The sequence below is a fragment of the Coptis chinensis genome, chromosome 7 (genome assembly GCF_015680905.1).
Source record: "Coptis chinensis isolate HL-2020 chromosome 7, ASM1568090v1, whole genome shotgun sequence".
Lineage (NCBI taxonomy): Eukaryota > Viridiplantae > Streptophyta > Magnoliopsida > Ranunculales > Ranunculaceae > Coptis > Coptis chinensis.
In genome coordinates this window covers 58463349-58483807 of record NC_141462.1, presented here as the reverse complement: position 1 = coordinate 58483807, position 20459 = coordinate 58463349, and the positions used below count along the sequence as shown (strand labels likewise).

General features: G+C 35.4%; 1 protein-coding gene across 2 annotated transcripts; it reads right to left on the bottom strand.

Moving 5' to 3' along the window:
- Positions 1-14023: 14023 nt before the first annotated feature.
- Positions 14024-20241, bottom strand: LOC147488149 (protein NRT1/ PTR FAMILY 2.7-like). 2 transcript variants are annotated; one of them, XM_086573189.1, is made up of 4 exons: positions 19981-20241; positions 19642-19859; positions 18930-19477; positions 14024-14938 (listed from the first exon to the last, which is right to left on the bottom strand). In XM_086573189.1, exons 1-4 carry the CDS (start codon positions 20117-20119, stop codon positions 14098-14100), a joined length of 1746 nt encoding a protein of 581 aa, XP_086429315.1. In that variant the 5' UTR covers positions 20120-20241; the 3' UTR covers positions 14024-14097. The 2 variants fall into 2 exon arrangements, with proteins under 2 accessions (XP_086429315.1, XP_086429316.1); XM_086573190.1 differs by having other exon boundaries at positions 19988-20220.
- Between the last annotated feature and the right edge of the window lie 218 nt (positions 20242-20459).

Below are 20459 nucleotides of genomic sequence, written 5' to 3'. Positions count from 1 at the left end.
ACCCTTCTTTGCCGCCTCGCGAGTTCTCTCCTATTGACATCCATTCATCTCTTGACGCCATGACGGAGGAAGAATTTTTAAGCCCTCTATCCCAAAAATTCTTCTTATCCACCTATTGAGGAATGTCTTGCATATCTCAAGGCCTCTGATGATATAGACCTAAGAACACTAGTTGAACACCATTCAACCACCTCACATCCTCATGTCACTCATTCACCTTCCATCACGAATGTTCCTCACCCTCTACCTTTTCAAAGAACCATTGAGTTTGTACTTGACCTTGGCGTTTCTCCTATGCTTCATAACTATCTAAAACCAACTGGTGAAGAAGTAACACCCAAGGACAAGTCACCTAACACTTTTTCATTTTTTCCATTTTTTCCTTCTAAAAATTATCCACATCCTACGTATCTTCCACAACCATCAATTTTCTCACGTTCATTTACTTGGCATCCCCTTCGTAGGAGGACAAAGAAGAAACTGTATGCTCGATTAGGTTTTAGATCTATAAGGCTTTGCTCTCATTCCACTAAGCTACGTCATAGGAAATCTTGGTGCTTAATTCTGTTTGGTGGTGCATTCCATGTTAATTATTTGTGGAAAGACCCATAACTTTTTCGATTGTTGATATATGGTAAACTGCATTTTAATACATATATATTAGATTAAGTCTAGGGAATCTGACTTTAAAAGACCCAAGTTTTCGTACAATACCAACTTTCTGGAGTATAGGCCAAACAAAATTTTCAAACTTAAAAAGAGTTTTCCAATTTTGTTTGGGGGTGGCGTATTTTGGTATTCATTTCAAATCATGTTGCCACCCTAAGCCTGTCATGTTTACTCCAGTAGAGTTTGTGTTAGTTAGTACGTACCAGTTTAATTGTGCTTCATATTATCATATCATCTTTACAATATTTCTCATTGTGTAGTGCGCCAATGTTTGCCACGTTTCTATGGTAAATTCTTTCCTTATCTCTTTACACTTTGAGGACAAAACGTTTGATTGTTTGGGGGGTGGGATAGAAACATTTGCAAAAATTAGACACTTTTAGGATGTAAATTATGCACTTTTATTTATAAAATATTAAAAATTATAAAAATTAGTTAGTTACATAATTTAATTGTGCTATTGAATTGTTTCATGAACCCCCTTCTCCCAAATTGTTTGGGGGTGGTATAGAAACACGATGTAAATGTTAAGCACATATTAAGTACGTATTATTTGTCTTAAAAATAATAAAAATAAAAATAAAAAGTTATGTTATACACTTAGGAATATTGGTATTGTTTCTTTCTCTATGCTCTTAATAATCTAGAAGTCTCACGTGGCTTTTGCATTAGAATAGTTTTTAGAAACTTAGGTTAATATGTAGGTAATAATCTTTACATCTATCTATAAATATATTACATGAGTATCTTTAATTGTTTGGCAGTAAGTTTCTAAAATCTAGGCTAGAGTACTTATTCTACAAATCCTATGAGAATATAGCCTAAAGCCTTATATGAGTGAAACATTTGAGAAATGACACAAGGGAGAAGTATATTCCGAATAGAGAAATCACACGTCCACTTGCTTGACCACTATACCATGTCCTAAGAGAGAATTTAGGCCCTTTTTGGATCGATATAGCTAGAAATTCTGACCTAAGTATATTTTCCGCTAGTCGCCCCACTGAGCCTTTCATTAGCCCTTCCATAAACCACAATTCCTTTACCCTGTTACAAAAACAAAACAAGATAAAAAAAAATAAAAATAAAAATCAACCTACCCATTTTAGAATAAGTCTGAGAATAGGATGAGTGAAGAAAAGAGAAGAGAAAACCTTGTAAAAACGGAAATTAGTTAGTTGCTTCAGAAAAGAAAAAGAAAAGAAGTTTCCATCCAAAGAAAAGAAAAGAAAAATAAAAATAAAAATAAAATAAAAACTCCAAAAATAGAATAAAAAGAGTCGAAAAGCCAAAAGAAAAAGGCTAAGGATGGAAACAAAGTGTAGAAGCAAAAGAACAAGGTTTTCTCTAGTTACGTAATATGAAGACCCTCTTATCTCAGACTTGTCTTTTTGAATATCCGTTTCCTTCATTCTTAAACCATCTCCTAATCCCCGCAACACCTAATAAAGACCTCTAGGTCAATTAGAAATAGGTTAGTGGGATAGTAAGTGGCAGATGTGTTTGATCAACTTCGGCTTTCTTGTGTGTCATTGAGATTGTAAGGTAAAGTATGCCCACTGCACACTGGAGTAGCAAAACTTGAGTGGAAAAATCATAGTGATTTTTGTCTTGACTTTTATGTGAGAACCTACTTAAGGACGCTATTCCAAAGTTTCATAAACGGACCTGTTACTGCATTTCATAGCATTACTCATTATATATATGTTTATTCGTAGATGATTGATTATTATGCATATATTAGCTTAGGTTTCGACATGATTATTCTGTATTCATTGCTAGTGAGATGTATAGATAATTGAGACATAAATAAGGAAACAATAGTTTTATTTCTTAGTCGTTGTAGTATAGATGAAGTTTGTGAGTACCTTCACTGGAAAACTCTCACGAGGCTATAACTCGTCCGCTAGGGAATTCCTAGTGGTTTAAGGCCTTGTTGCATATGGTCAATGCAATCGCACTCAGCGAAACGAGAGTAGATAGAACTCCATTTTTGGTCACTTATTCTAATTTCTCATCTTTTCTTGAGGACAAGCAAAATGCTGTTTGGGGGTGGTTTGATAAGAGCCTAAAACTGTAGTTTTAACCCCTTAACCATCATACTTTTAGACCAATTATGTGAGTAATAGTTAAGAGTTAATACTGATTACATGTTTTTATGCATTTCAGGCTTCAAAGTCCATTATGTGTAGAAATGTGCCACTTTAGCGAGATAAAGGAGCAAAGGTCGGTTGCTAAGGAGTACTGTGAATAAAGGCCAAGATTCAAGGAGACAAAGCCTTTGTAAAGCCCGGTCAAAAGCTGAAAAGTTAACACGGGCAGAAACAGTGCACAAGTCAGTAGCACTTCCGAAGGCCGTATTTTTGGACTTAGACCTCGGAATTAGGAGTATCTTATGTCAAAACGACCATCTCGGAAAGAGCTTTCCAATGGTCCAAGACTTGACCCAATCAGAGAAGGAAAAGTGGATGAAAAGTCTGTCGAAGCTAACTGCAGCTGAAGAGACCTTTTTAGACTAAAGAAATTGGGTTTTGGGCCCGATTTTCCGGCCCAAAACATGGCTCCAAGCCCATGCACGATTTTTGGATCTGAAAGTATAAAAACAAAAGCTTGACTCTTTGTTAATGGTAGGTAGTTAGCTTAGGAAGCTAATGTTAATGGAGTTTAGGGTTAGAAAAAGATAGATCTAGATTAGTTAATTACTTAGTTTTCATTCCATTAATTAGATTCATTATTTGTTTTAGATTAGTTATTTAAATCATTGAATATCATTCATTAGATAAATAAAATAGTTGTTATTCATTCAATCATATCTTGTTCTTATTGTTCTATTAGATTTATAAAGTTAATTATTTATTCCATAATGACATGTTCTTATTATTGTTCTTGTGTTGGGAATGGTAGTATAGAAATTTCACATCAAATCATTACTCTCACCATTGTTCCTTTTGGGTTTGATTAATTGAATTTGTTTAAGTCTTGAGAGTTAAGAGTGGAACGAATCCTTACTCATTATATTGCATGATTATGTTTTGAGAGTAAGAAGAATTGATTTAAACATATGAACGGTAGGATTACGTATTAGTGTTGTTAACATGAATATTTAGGATTCTACTGTTTTTACGGGTTATCATTACTCAAACGCTGAACTAAATAGAAGGAAAAGAAAACATACTGCCGATACTACTACCACTGCACCTCCAGCTACTACAACCTCGGTACCACAGAGTCGTCCATCTTCTTCTTCTCAACCAACCATAACCTCTGTTGTGGATTTCGAGCCACAACTTTATCTCGATAGATCTCTTAAAGTTTCTACCTCTGCTTCTCTTTTTGCCGAGACACCGATCCCTGGACTTGGTCATGTTCTCGTGACTAATACAATTCTTCCTCTGGATAGAGCCATGTTGGCCAAGGTGTCCGCACGCAAATGCTTCAACATTATGTGTGATTCACTTGAAAAGGTATGCTTCCACCTGTCATTTGTACTTGTATAAATCTTTATAATTGTTTCCCACATTTTCTACATACTTATCCTATTTTGCTGACTTCAGATGAAAGTTGCTGCCATGGTACAGTTCGATGTTGAAATGGCTTCATCTGGCCAATTTAGAAAAGAGAATGAAACTTTACAGAAAACTCTTGAGGAATAGAAAAAACATAGTTCCCTCCTGACTACCCAACTGGGCTCTGCTGAGAGGAGCAAGAAATCAGTTATTGATGAGGTCAAAAAAATAGCTAGCAAAAAGATTGAGCTCCTGAAACAGATGGAGGGTGTTGGTATACGGCTCAAATTTGGATAAACCACATGGTTAAGGTTTTGGTTTCCTATTCTAAATAGGATTCCAATTTGATACCCACGACCTCTATAAATACGAGACCGGTTTGTGGGATTTGTCATGCTCAAGTTTGGATACTCAAATTAGTTAAGTTCAATTTGTGAGTATAGATTTGTGAGCTTCAATTTGTGAGAGAGAGTTTGTGAATTCTTCGAGATTCATTTGTGAGTGATTATACTCTATTTGTTTCTCTTTTGATTAGTAAAGTTCTCCTCTTTTGCTTAGTGGATTAGGCTAACGCCAAACCACGTAAATCTCGTCTCCACTTCTATTGGTTATTCGCTTTGCATTGGTAAGTATTTTAATTGATTTGTTTTTGTCAATTTCTATCATCACATTCAATCTTTTTTGTCTAATTGTCACTCTTCCGCATTCATTTACGTAACAAATTGGTATTAGAGCCAAAGTTCTACCTAAGGGCTTCTTTTGTTGGTTTATTGATTATTTTGTGGTGTATGAAAGTTTGAGAAAGTATGGCGACGGATCTTCCATTGGGTACTACTTCTACGACGTCTAAGGAGAAATCACCTCCTACGACTTTGAATATTAACCATGCAAGGATTGATGTGGAGAAATTTGATGGATGTAACAATTTTAGTATGTAGCGTTGTAAAGTTATAGATGCACTATGCTAACAAGACTTGGATGATGTGTTAGACGAAAAACCATCGGATATAGAGAAGAGTGTTTGGGCTAAGAAAAATAGGCGAGCTTGTGGTATCATAAGATCGTGTTTGGCTAGGGATGTGAAGTACCTTGTTCTCAATGAGACTTCGGCTAAGGAAATCTAGAGAATGCTTGAAGAGAACTACTTAGATAAGATAATAGAAGGTCGTGTCTTTATGAAATTAAAGTTGTATGATATGAGAAAGAAAGAAGGTATTTCATTGTCCCAGCATATGAACGAGTTTAACAAGTTACTTACCGACTTGTTGAACATTGAAGAAGAAACGAAGGATGAAGACAAAGCTTTCTATTTGTTTAGATCTCTTCCTAAGGAGGAGTATGGGCATATAAAAACCACCATTATGTTCGGGAAGAAAGCTTTGAACTATTCTGAGGTGCAGTCTGTGTTGACAAGTTGGGATATGATGAACAACAATGAAAAGGAGTCAAGAGAGTTGATGAGCACTACTTTTGTAGTAAGAGGGAGGTCTAATGACCGCCCAAACTCTGGTGGTGGAAGAAGTAAATCTCGTTCAAAGTCGAGAGGGCGAAATCTAACCCGTGATGAGTGTGCTTTTTGTCATGAGGTTGGACATTGGAAAAAGGACTGCAAGAAGTTGAAACACAAGTAGAAAGATACTGAGTAGAAATAGTCTAATGCTAACATTGTTCAAGGAGGTAATGATTCTGATAGTTCAAATTTCTCTTTTCCTGTTACATCAAGTATTTGTTTCACTGATTCCAGTCATTTGATTTTGGATATGAGTGCTACCTATTATGTTTGTACCGTAAGGGAGTGGTTTACAAGTTTCAAGGAGGATGTGTTGATGGGGAATGATCAACCCTGTCGCATTATGATGATGGATAATATTCGTCTCAAGATGTATGATGAAACAGTTAAGGAAATAAAGGATGCTCGATATGTTCCCGCTTTGAAGAAGAATCTTATCTCTGTTGGTACTTTAGAAGCTAAGGGCTACAAGGTAGTCATTGATAGTGGTGTTCTAAAGATAGTTTCTGGAGCAATGGTTATCATGAAAGGCATATGTCATAATAGCTTGTAATATTTGAAAGGTGGTACAGTTAGTGGAGAAGTAGCTGTTACTGAGCATTCAGAGGTAGTTGCTAAGGAGGCCACCAGATTATGGCATATGCGTCTTGCACGTGCAGGTGAGAAGTTCATGCAAACATTAATGAAGCACGGACTGTTAAAAGGTGCTAAGACCTGTAAGTTGGATTTTTGTGAGCATTGTGTTCTGGGCAAGCAGACAAGGGTAAAGTTTGGCACTGCTATCCACCGTACGCGTGGAACCCTTGATTATGTTCATTCGGATGTTTGGGGTCCTTCTAGGAATGCATCTCTTGGAGGGAATAAATATTATTATATGACTTTTGTTGATGATTACTCTAGGCGTTTGTGGATATATACCATGAGAAACAAGGATGAAGTCCTAGATATCTTTGTGAAGTGGAAGAAGTTGATTGAAACTCAGACTGGCAGAAAGATCAAAAGACTCCAAACTGGTAATGGTGGTGAATATACGAGTGATCCATTCTCGCAAGTATGTCAGAATGAGGTCGGAATAGAGAGGCACTTCATAGTGAAAGGTACGCCACAACAGAATGGGGTAGCTGAGCGCATGAACCGTATTTTAATGGAGAAAGTGTGGTGTATGTTGTCCAATGCTGGATTGGGCAAAGTGTTTTGGGATGAGGCTGTGAGTTATGCATGCTACCTTATTAACAGGTTGCCTTCGGCTGCAATTGGAGGTAAAACTCCTATAGAGGTTTGGTCTGGTAAACCTGCTCAAGATTATGATTCCCTTCGTGTGTTTGGGTGTCTTGCTTACTTTCATGTCAAAGATGGTAAGTTGGATCATATAGCAAAGAAAGCTATCTTTGTGGGTCTGAAAAGTGGTTATAAGCTATGGGATCCGAAAGATAAAAAATTTGTTTTGAGCAGAGATGTGACATTTGCTGATGCTTCTATGTTGAAGTCTACTGACTCTCAGCAAGTGGAGAGTATGGCCAAAGAGGTATTGCAGCAGGTAGAGATTGATACGTCTTCACCAAGTCCAGATGGTTATGTATCTAGTAGATTGGCAACCATGGGTAGTTAGTCAGTTGATGTTCCAGTTGAAGATACAGAAATAGTGAATACAGGTGATGGAACAAATGATGATGCAGAGATTATGGCTCCATTACAGGAGCAGATGAATGTTGGTCCTTTGGCTCCGGTTCATGAGCCTATTACAACTGGTAAATATAAGAGGAATGCTCCCCCATTGTATTGGCTAAATGATTATGTTACCTATGCACTTCCTGTTATTAAAAGTCTTGATGAAGATGTTCCTTCCTCATATTATGGAGCAATCCAGTGCTCCAAGTCAGAAAGGTGGAAGACAGCTATGGATGAGGAGATGCAATCTCTTCATAAGAATGATACCTGGGTGCTTGTAAAGTTACCTAAGGGTAATAAGGCGATTGGCGGGAAATGGGTGTTTAAGAAGGATCTCTAAGTGATGAGTTACGTTACAAGGCAAGATGGGTAGCTAAAGGTTACGCTCAGAGGGAGGGGATTGACTATAATGAGGTGTTTTCTCCGGTTGTGAAACACTCCTCCATACGCATCCTTTTGGCCTTGGTAGCTCAGTATGATTTGGAGCTAGCCCAACTCAATGTAAAAACTGCTTTTTTACATGGTGATTTAGAAGAGGAGATCTATATGACTCAGCCAAGTGGGTTTAAAGTTGCAGGAAAATAGGGTCTGGTGTGTAAACTGAAAAAATCGCTATATGGTTTGAAACAGTCTCCCAGGCAGTGGTACAAGCGGTTTGATCGGTTTATGCTAGGGCTCAAGTACACAAGAAGTCACTACGATCATTGTGTCTATTTTTCGCAAACTACATGATGGTTCTTTCATCTACTTGCTCTTGTATGTTGATGATATGCTTATAGCCTCAAGAAGGAAGACTGAGATTGATAAGCTTAAACAGCTTTTGTCCTCATAATTTGAGATGAATGACTTAGGTGAAGCTAAGAAGATTCTTGGCATGGAGATTCAAAGAGATAGAGAAAAAGACAGGGTTTGTTTGTCTCAAAAGACATATTTGAATAAGGTACTACAAAAGTTTGGTATTGATGGAAACACTAAGTCTGTGAGTACACCTCTTGCCCCTCATTTTAAACTTAGTGCTACTATGTCTCCGAGTTCCAATGAGGAGCGTGAGTACATGACTCATGTTCCATATGCAAGTGTTGTTGGTAGTTTGATGTATGCGATGGTGTGTACTAGGCCAGACATTTCACAAGCTATTAGTGTTGTTAGTAGATATATGCATAACCCTAGGAAGAAACATTGGCAAGCTGTGAAATGGATTCTATGGTACATTCTTGGTACTGTAGATGTTGGTTTGATGTTTGAGAGGGATACTAGTTAGCTTTGTGTGGGTTATCTGGACTTTGACTATGCAGGTGATTTGGATAAGCACCGGTCCACTACTGGGTATGTATTTACTTTAGCTGGTGCTCCGGTAAGTTGGAGGTCTATTTTGCGATCTGATTTGCATTGTCTCACAGAGGGCAAAATATATGGCGGTGACTGAGGCTATGAAAGAGGCTATTTGGTTGTAGGGTTTGTTAGATGACTTAGGTATTGTGCAGGATCAGCTCGAGATTCACTGTGATAGCATGAGTGCTATATATTTGGCCAAGAACCAAGTTCATCATGCCCGTACCAAGCACATTGATGTGTGTTTTCACTTTGTCAGAGAAATTTTAGAGGAGGGTGATATCTTACTCACTAAGATAGACACCAAGGAGAACCCAGCTGATATGTTAATCAAAGTGGTTTATGGAATCAAGTTTCAACATTGTTTGAATTTGATTCATATCCTTCATTTGAGATGATTTGGCTCTTAGGGGCATTGGTGAACTACGGTCGGCTTGATCCTTTAACAAAGGTACGTAGGCAGCCACTATGTGGTATAGTCGTGTTTGGTCCTTCAGGACATTTGTTATTTGTTTGGTCCTTCGGACATTTGTGTATTGAAGAGGGGATTTGTTGTTCAGTTGATCGGCTCAGATTTGGATAAATCTTCACCGAGGTGGAAAATTGTTGGTATACGGCTCATATTTGGATAAACCACACGGTTAAGGTTTTTGTTTCCTATTCTAAATAGGATTCCAATTTGATACCCACAACCTCTATAAATATGAGACCGGTTTGTGGGATTTGTCATGCTCAAGTTTGGATACTCAAATTAGTTAAGTTCAATTTGTTAGAGTATAGATTTGTGAGCTTCAATTTGTAAGAGAGAGTTTGTGAATTCTAGCTTCTAGCTTCGGGATTCGTTTGTGAGTGATTATACTCTATTTGTTTCTCTTTTGATTAGTAAAGTTCTCCTCTTTTGCTTGGTGGATTAGGCTAACGCCAAACCACATAAATCTCGTCTCCACTTCTATTGGTTATTCGCTTTGCATTGGTAAGTATTTGAATTGATTTGTTTTTGTCAATTTCTATCATCACATTCAATCGTTTTTGTCCAATTGTCACGCTTCCGCATTTATTTATGTAACATGATATTTTGCAAACAATTAAAGCAGATCACGAGAGGGAAAAAACACGTATTCTAGCCGATGTTAATGCTGAGTGTGCTACCAATATTTCCCAAATGGAATACTGTGTTAAAGTCATAGTTCGTGATTCCGAACAAAATTTTGGAATTCCGCCCGGAATTTCGGCTTTTCAAAAAAACGGAATTCCGAATATAGAGTCGAAATATCCGAAATTCTGAAATCATCCAAAATTCCGAATGTAACAAATGTCGAAATTTAATGAATTTCGGTTTTTGAATTTGTCGGAATTTCAAAAATTCCAAAATTCAGAACTATGGTTAAAGTGATGAGGCCAAAAAATTGGCTAGCGAAAAGATTGAGCTGCTGAAACAAACGGAGGGTACTTTGCAAACAATTAAAGCATATCATGAGAGGTAAAAAACATGTATTCTAGCTGATGTCGATGCTGAGCGGGCTACCAATATTTCCCAAATGGAATACTGTGTTAAAGTGATGAAAAGCGTTAGGCCTCATCTGCCCAAAGAATTAATCGACCAATATATTGAATGCTGGTGATGATCGTGCTTAGCATATTGTCGGCACTAGAGGGTATTGATTTTGACACTATACTGGGAATCTAAAATCTAAATTGCTCCAATTGTGGATAACTTGATACACATTTTTTATTCTAACTGGGTTTAAGCCTCGTGCATTTGCCACTGTACATGGAAGGATAAATTAAAGTTTCTGTAAATATGAGAAAATGGCTCAGTGTTGCTTCCACCTCCAAAGCAGAGTGGATCCACGGATCCACAACCACTCTTCCTGTAATCATAAAACACACTAATATTTTTGCTGTCAGAAGCACGTATACAATAATAAAAGCAATTTTTCGATTTTGAGTTCAAGATCAATATCAAGACGATTGATATATGGAAGTAGGTTACAAATTAACTTAGAGATGGGAGGTTTTAAGCTGTTAAGCTAATTTGGTGCTTTGGCGAAACCCAACGTACTTTTTTATTGAGAGAGATAAAAAAAAAATTATTTCTGATAAATGAAAAAATATATGTGGAAGTGAGTAATTATTTTTTTCTTCTAATTTATATATTTTAACACATGTCAGTTTTCTATTCGCTTGTTACTAGTTGTAAAATGTAAAGTATATAAAGCATATTTTTACTTCCTTTTATTAAGGTGTGAAAATAGATTTCTTTTCTATAAGGGGTTTTTTGTACTAGCCCCCATTGTATCGTCGTGTTTGTGAAAACCCCCCAAAGTAATCATCCTCACAAAAGATCTCCCATTTTATCTCGAAACTGTTAACGTACCGTTTGCTTTTTCACGGAGGCCTTTTGTGACGATTGTTACTTTCACAAGGGGGGTTTCACAAACGCCACCATACAATGAGAGGTTAGTACAAAAAACCCCTTTTTATAAAGAAAAGGGTTAACTAGTATTAACCCCCCCCCCCACTAGATGGGAAATTAGGGTCTCCCCCTTAAATACACAAAAAAAAAAGTCAAAGTGGGTTGACCGAAATTTTTTTGTGTGTATTTAGGGGGGAGACCCTAATTTTCCATCTGGTGGGGGGGGAATCCTAATTGGCTCATCTAGTAGGGGTGTAACACTAGTTCACCCTAAAGAAAATACATATTCTCTCGATTTCCTTCATAATTTTTTGGATTTTTTCCACTGGTGTTACAAAATAGGGTGTTTGAACTACAATCCCCGCCCTTGAAATATTTGGGCCTTGTGCAGTTGCATGCCTCGCACACCCAAACTTGTGCTAAAAATAAATATTAGTACTGTATATGTTATGTTAGGTCCACAGACCACACTTTGTGAGGAAAAATAAATAGTAGTTAATAATGAGGCCCACCTAACTAGATTATTTACACACAATTTATATTTATTTTTGGTAATTGGGTAATCTTTTCTATTAATGTATTATTTTCTAATATGTTTTTTACTAGAAATTGCCCGTGACAATAAGCATATGATAAGTCAATTCAGTGATACTTAATCATGGCAGAGAAGAGTTGATATAAATGACTTCCAATGCTTCTTCATTCTATCAGCTCCATCACTTTTTCACCATTGTCTTGCTATACCAAACTCCTATTTCCATTTAAAACCATTTCATGATCAATATGAAGGTAGCTTGTACAACATAAATAAGTTTCATTAAAAGAATATTAATGTTGAGACTACATGAAGAACGTAGTGAATGGCAAGTGTGTGAGGAACTTAATTACAATTCCACAATCACATACTGAAAAAAAGAAAGAAAGAAAACCAGTTTACCCTTAAAGAACAACATGTACATACTTGAGAACTTAAGATGTGCATTCAAGAGAAAAATATGCAATGTTGGCGTACATACTTAATATGTAATGACTATCGGAAATCCCTATTAACTTTTGTCCAAAGAGGCTAATTGGAACCCTTTGTTTTCATCAATTCATCTTAATTAAACACCTAATAAATATTATCGGCCGGTGTAAATTTAGTAAGTGTTTGTTTCATTCCATCTTAAACACCTATCAAATATTCTTTTTTCGATTTGAGTTTTGTTTCGATTTTGTGTTCTAAATTTTTGGTGTAAATTAAGTGTTTGTTTCTATCTTAAACACCTACTAACTATTATTTTGGATTCATTAAACAAACGACCCCATACAAAACTCAGGACATTAAATTAGAGTTGAGCCATAAATTAACTTTCTCAAATTAATTATAGACCTCCAGTTAACTCTTAAATTCCTCGAGATTAGTATTTTCTGTTATGTTATGGACCACATAAATCATTCATGCTAGAAATTGCCTGTGACTTCGTCACAATGTTTAATTTGGTAATCTAATTTGGTATCAATCTAAATTTAAACGTTAACTTATACATACATAAATATTTTAATTTGATGTACAATTCGAACGATTGCGTACAAAACTGTGTAGTATGGTTGCTTTAATTTGAAAATATGATGTATAGTTTGGAATCTAATTTGGATGTATAGATGTTTAATTTGGTAATCTAATTTTGTAAATATTAAGGAAAAATTGTATAGTTTGGAATCTAATTTGGATGTATAGATGTTTAATTTGGTAATCTAATTTTGTAACTATTAAGGAAAAATTGTGTAGTTTTTGTCTGAGAAAAAATTCGCTCCTAGGCGCTTAGGAGTGAAAAGTCTAGTAAGCACCCATCCACCATCTTGTTAACTATTGATTAACTACGACTAATTAAAATCTAACCAAATTTTGTTTTATTCTCTCTCCAAATCATTTAAATTTTATCTCAACAAATCTTTTATTTTTTATGTGTTTCTATTAAAAAGAAAAAAAATTTATTAATTTCAATTAAAAATTAAAAATTTGTAAATAAATTATTAATTGTGTTGTAGATTTTTCAAGGGGTTCTCCTTCATTTAATTACAACACAAATTTCTTAAATTTATTTTGTGTCGGTTATTACCACCAATAGTTTGGGTTGTAATAAAGTTGCAATTTGTAATTGCATTTATGTTTTTTTAAGAGTTATGATAAAATTTAAGAGTGTTTTTTATTTATTTATTTATTTATATAAAGTTAATGTAGTTTTTATTTTATTTTATAAGGTTATTTTCTACACAAATCTTTCTTTTTTGTGTTTCCGTAAAAAAAAGAGAAAATAAATTATTAATTTCAATTAGAAATTGTATGAATTTTTAATTTTGTGTTGCAACTTTTCAATTTTTAATTGAAATTAATATTTTCTTTTCTTTTTATGGAAACACAAAAAAAAAATGAAAAATTCGTGGAGAAAAAAATGGAATGATTTGTAGAGAGAATAAAATAAAAATTTTGTTAGATTTTAATTAATTAGAGTTAATCAATCCATAAAAAGATGCTAAATGTGTGGTGGATGGGTGCTTAGAAGACTTTTCACTCCTAAGTGCATAGGAGCGAATTTTTTCTCTTTCCGTCCCATGTTATAGTTGAACTTAATTATTTTCTAAACTAAATCAATTTAATTACTATCGTATAAAGGAAAGGACTCCCGTAAGTCTTAAATTCCAGATAGAATGTAGATTTTATTTCCTTAATAGTCGGAACTTAGCACAATTATAGGGTCGTTAATTATGAATTTGTTTCCTATTTAAACTCCGATTGCTTTAAACTCTCTCGATTTATCAGATTTTGAAGTCCTAAATTAAATTATTTGTATACATATTTTGAGACAATATATTAGATCTAAGTCATAAATTAATTTTGGGAGTTTCAAAGCCAAAAAAGGGAGACAGAGAGAGCCATCATTGTGTTCCACTTGTACAATTTAAATTATTACATACCAATTACATTAAGCCATATCTTGGATCTTGATAAATAATCATGAACTACTTCCATTTACAGTCTCAAATTTTTGTCCTGGATTAGGAACATTCTTGTACTTGTAAAACATTGCACAGGTTATATAGTAAGCAAAGTTTGTGCAACCTATTACAACCAACAACCAAAACACTTTATCTATTATCCCTTCATTTATATTATTTGGTAACCAACCAATTACCCTTTGAATCAAGTCTACCAAAGCTGTACTTAAATAGTACCCAGAAGCAATTACCACTGAGATCATAGCAGTTGCAGTACTTCGAAGGGATACTGGAAATTCTTGGTAATATAATGCCACCTGACCAGGAAAATGAAAGGCTTCACCAACACCTATAATAGCCAGTGGTGGTACTAACCAGAAAGCAGACATTGGCACAATTGAATTTGGCTGGTGTGTGAGGTTGTGGGACCGAACCTTATGAAGCCTCCTCGTCTCGACTAGAGCTGACAAAGCCATGCCTACAATGTTGAGTACATGACCTATTCCAATACGTTGAAGCGGCCTCAGAGGGCGGCGTGCCAACTTTTGCCAGATAGGAAAGAGATAGCGATCCATGACAGAGAGTGAGATGGCAGTAGATAATAAGGTGAAAACAAGAAAAGTACCAGCTGGGATATTGACGTGGGGCCCGAGGTGACAGTCCATGCTTAATGCTTGAAGGACCATTAGGGCGTTTTGTATACCTATTGGGGTGCTAACGAAAATACCAGTTGCCCATAAAGGGAAGATACTTATTAGGCTCTTGAAATCTTCAACTTGTTGCACCGTGCACAACCTCCATGATTCGGTTGGTGGCTCATCGTGGGCTTCATTTTTCAGTGCTGCACAGTTTAAAAACCTGCATGAATTGCAAGATTGCAGTTAGAAAGAAATTTAGGAGAATAATTGTCGTACCCAATTTCTAAAGCTCACTAAAAAAAGAAAACAATATTTTTCACAGTGATAGTGAACTATAGTCGCCCATACGAAAAACGACTAAAAAGGGTATCAAATTTTACACATTTGGACAGTATGGGGACCAAACTTTTTTTTCTTGACAGTTTGGAGACCAAACTGTTTGATTTTTGCAATGTAGGAACTTCCCTTAAATTTCTCTAACACCGTTTCTTTGTATTAATTTGTATTTATTTTTTTCAACATTGCAAATTAGAAAATTTATATTAATTTTTTTCAACATTACAAATTAATTTATATTATTTTTTTTTCAATATTACAAATTAATTTTCATTTGTATTAATTTATAAAATAAAAATTAATACAAATTATAAACGGTGTTAGAGAAATTTGACAAAAATTTCTACATTGCAAAAATCAAACAGTTTGGTCCCCAAACTGTCAAGAAAATAAGTTTGGTCCCCATATTATCAAAACGTGTAAAGTTTGATACCCTTTTTAGTTATTTTTTCTCGCCCATAAATACCATGATCTTTATGAATAGCCATTTTCACTGCTGTTTTAAATTTCGTTTGAAAATATATTTTGTACTCTATGCTTGGAAAATCTATTTTGTATTCTATATACTTAACAATTCTCAGTGGTACCATACAAATACATTCGACTAATCAACTTATTAGTTCCACCTAAGGTTGTTCATTTGGACCCGAAAGAAAACCGACAAAAAAAATCGATAAAAACCGATCCGCATCGGATAAAATCCAAACCCAAAATCTATCCGACATATAATAGGTTAAGGTTCCGTGGGAATTTAATACCCTAGGATACCCGAACCCGACCCTTATGTTTAATCCAAAACCCGGCAATAAAAGAATTTGGTTTGCATAGACTGTTAGAAATGTTTGGTTTTGTTACGGTAAAGGCTACGCACTTCCACCCACTTAAAAGGCTAACCATTTATGAGGATAACCAGGAACCACACTTGGTCTCCACCCACTTTAAAAGTGACCACATATGAGGTCATGAGGATAAGTGGTTGACCAGTTAAGCTTAGGGCAAGGATTGGGTCGGATATGGCTATACTCGAATCCGAATAGTTTTACAATATCCGAATCCGAACCCGAATCTGAATAAAATCGAAATTTAATATCTGAACCCGACCAGATCAGATAACACTAAAAATTCAAAAAAAGCCCAAAAATTATATATGAACCCGAACTCGACATATCCGAATAAATAAACAGATATGAAAATGCACTCGAACCTGATGTATTCGGTAATTGAGTTAGGTCAGATTCGGTTCTACCCGACCCGATTCCCTGCCCTAGTTAAGCTCCCTTCGGCATAGTACTGAACATATGAGGTCATCAAGTCTTTTTTTTTTCTAGAAATTAGGCTCTAGATACTTTCTTTAGTGTGCTTTTTGTCTAGAGAAAGACCAATATTATCTTTTGATTCTACTCCAATTTTAACAACACGTCATTTTTTGGGTGTATTATCTGTTTTTAAAATTTCTTATTTATCTTTTTTACCCTTTCATTTGGAACTCCACAAATAAATAATACTAAAATCTAATGTGCCCAGGCTGTAGGTGTGTGTGTCAATCAAAGCCACTCATCAGGCAAGGGTGCGTGTGTATTGCTCCAAGATGTACTGCAATCAAATAATACAATTGTTTTATAAAAAAAAACCATTTGTCCTTTTACAATTTCACAATTTGAATTACATCAAACAAAGCTTAAACATGCTATTCAAAATTATCAGAGATGCATTTTAAATTGTTAAAGCTGTATTAAAATTAGTTGTAATCAACATACTTTTTTTTCCGTTTTTGAAGTTGATGTTTTCCACATTGTTTTGGTCTCTCCAGAAATTCATCTCACTTTTAATTGGAATTTTGTAGATTTCGAATAAATTTTAGTTATTTTGATTAACCCACTACTCTTTTGGTAACTGATTTAGTTCGTAGTTTTTATTTTGTTGGTAGTTGGTTTCTAGTTGGCTTCTTTAGTTGAGACTAATAAAATAGGTCAAAATTGTAAAAATCAGTCTGAAATTTGAGACAGATGTCAAATTTCAGTTTTTATGGAGGAAAAACAAAAAAAAAGTTTGCTATTTCCTCTAAACTTAAGAAATTTGCGTATGTGTACCTATACCCAATTTTATGTTTTTTTTTTCTCAATAATATATAGTTCATCAAGTCCAAATTATATATGGTTATCAAGTCCAAATCATTTGACATAAGCTATCATAAACTAGTTGACTGGTTCAAACAAAAGATCAATCACGTTGTTAGGAAGGTAGAGTAGCTATTGTTATCGCTTGAAATTGAGAACCCAGTCTTCCGCCATGTCTGATTTGTGAAGATGAGGGTATGTTAAGGTGCAATTTTGAGCCACCATCTTCCATCCCCTTCTTCTTCTTCTGTTTTCCGATCTGGTCTTTTTTGGTTTTAAAGAGCCGGGTTTAAATTGGGTTACCCAAAATCGAAACCGACGGAGTGCCCAACCCAGTTGGATATAGGGTATGTTTGAGGTTTCGAGAGGTTCTTTCCTCTTTATACCCGAACCCGAATTATTGGGTAACCCGAACTGATAAAAAATTGAGTTTTCGAATACCAATAACCTGACCCGACCCGAATGGACACTCTTAGTTAAGGCTGTCAATGGATCGGTTTGGGGTCGGGTTCTGGAAAATCCGAACCCAAAGCCGAACCGAATCGATAATATTATTTTTCATCTGAAATCGAACCAAACCAAAAACTATAAAATCAATTAATTTGAGCCACACAATTGATAAACATATACAAAATTAATCATAAATATTACTAATATGTCAACTTATCAGTTCGGGTTCATATCGGTTCGGTGGAAGGCAAACCCAAAACTAAACCAATATCTTATCAATTTGGTTTGGTTTTGGGTCGGTAGAGGACAAATAAAATTATCAAAACCCAAACCATTTTTTATGGGTTTAGTTCGGATCGGTTATCCTTGACAGCGCTACCCTTAGTTTCCACCTACTGGAAATATTAATTTACTTATATGAATAACTAAACACGCACACTAATAAAAGGGAGGGGGTTCTAGGGACATATTTTATGTGTGACACGTAAACAAACTCAAAATCGTTAGGGTATTTATAAGTTTTGTATTAGACTAATATTTTGTAGATATGATCTCCTAACTATTCTAAACATTGTCACAAATAATCAAAAAAATTAAAAATTTCTAAACTTGCCAAATATAGTATAAAAAATGGTGAAAATGAACAGTCTACAATTAGCCAAATTTTGTAAATTGTTAACTACATCTGGCAAGTTTAGAATTTTAAATTTTTTTAAATTATTTGTGACAATGTTTAGAATAGTTAGGAGCATAGTTTGGGATTTTAGAATTCTTGGAATTCCGACAAATCCAAAAACCGAAATTCATCAAATTTCGACCCTTATTATATTCGGAATTTCTATTGATTTTGGAATAATCAATATCTATATTCGGAATTCTGATTTTTTGAAAAACCGAAATATTGAGCAGAATTCCGAGATTTTGTTCAGAATCCGAAGTTTCGTTCGGAATTACGAACACTGGTTAGGAGATCATATCTACAAAATATTAGACTAATCCGAAACTTATAAATGTATGCCCTAACGATTTTGAATTTGTTTACATATCAAGATAAAATATGTCCCTAGAACCCCACCCCTAATAAAATATAGAAATAGATTACTATTTTGCAGTTCAGAGTTGCTGAATTTGGAAAGCAACGCTAATAAATTTAATCATGAAAAACTGGTCGGGTATGGTTGACATTAGTACGTCCAGGTCGGTACCCGTTCTCATAAGATTTTCTTGAGCAATAAAATATGCATAACAACAGTTACATGCATAATTGAATTGAAAATTAATATTGAGGCTTAGGACTTAAGTTCTTACCTAAAGCTGGATGTTGGCCCTTGAACTGCCAACTTGTTTTCAGTACTAATATCTCCATAGTAGTAATCCTTGCTTTCTGATGATACCGACAGTACTTTTTTCTTCCGGATGGCAGCTACTACAACACGCGCTAAGTTTGTAAATGGACTTCCCCTTGGCTTAATGTGTCGATAATATCGCTTACCCAAAAGGAAAACAGCAAGGCCAACCGCATTAATCCCCAAACACAAGCCGAAGCCCAAACCCCAACCAACATTGTCCTCAACATAGACAATGGCAGTGATGCCTATAACTAAAGCCAAATATAAAGTGAAGAAATACCAGTTGAAGAATGTTCCTTGGTCTTTGGCCTTATCAAATTGGTCTGCACCCATGGCCGCAATTGTAAATCTTGTCCCTCCCATCCCTAGAGCAACTAGTGTCATGGCACTAAAGAGGATGGCAAACTGGAACTGTGACGGAGTTTCACACGTTTCTAACAAAGCTTTGTTACAGAGTTGAGGCCTTAATGATTGGAGGCTTGCAGTTAGTGTTAATAGAAGAAGACCCTGAAAATATATAGGCCAAAATAAATGTCATTAGATAGTACATGCAAATTAAATTAAACCCATATCAGCTATTCTTTAAGGAATGAATATATTTATGACTATGAGCGCGCGAGTCTGAAGAGTAAGATACATGTAAGTAATTTTTAGTCAGTCTACTACCGTACCAGCAAGGATATAAACGATGAAGCTGATACAACAAAGAAATTGCCCAAGAATGAATCAGCGATGATAGCTCCAACTATAGGAAAAAAACTGGAGGAACCATTGACAACGTTGGATATCTGTGCTGCTTCGATATTCTTGATGTTGAAACGTTCTATTAGATATACGGTCAAGTTTGTATTCCACCCAGAAGCAGCAATAGTTAAGCCCATTAAAGTAACTGCAGCCACCGCCAATATAAAATAAGCACAAAGTCATGAATATACTACTGTATATACAAACATGAAGACACTTATAAAACCATCATATCATGCATAAAATGAATGGAATGGGATGAAGACCTGTAACAAAGGGGAAGGTAGTCCAGCCCCCTTGTTTTTGGCTGATGACGCATGTAGTGGATACTTCTTCATCAGGAACATTTAGATGATGACCAGGAGGCTTATTATTTCCGTTGAGTGGCAGCTCTGTGATTGCCATTTTGGCTTTGGTTTTGTTCAGTATAGTAGGGAGAAGAAGAACACCAGATTAGTACATGTAGATATTTGTGAAGAGAAGGATGAACCTGTATAGGTGGAATCAAATATGGTATGGCCTTAGTATATACTATATAGTTTTCAAATAAGGAGTGTGCTTTTGTGGTTGTCTGGGATGAGACCATATTTCGCATGCTACATACGACTAGTCCCACCACTGGACTACTGGATTGACATCCACCACAAATGGATTGCCACTTGATCCATCGCTGTAATGTGTATACCCCACTTGCAACTATTATTATTATTATTTTTTGAATATGGGTTAAGGCTGACCCCAACCT

Excerpts from the sequence above, each read along its gene's own strand:
- LOC147488149 (XM_086573189.1), bottom strand. The coding sequence starts at position 20,119 with ATGGCAATCACAGAGCTGCCACTCAACGGAAATAATAAGCCTCCTGGT. Across the intron at positions 19,860-19,980 it reads TACCTTCCCCTTTGTTACAG|TTACTTTAATGGGCTTAACT; the intron begins GTCTTCATCCCA and ends CGGTGGCTGCAG. Across the intron at positions 19,478-19,641 it reads CATCGTTTATATCCTTGCTG|GGTCTTCTTCTATTAACACT; the intron begins GTACGGTAGTAG and ends ATATATTTTCAG.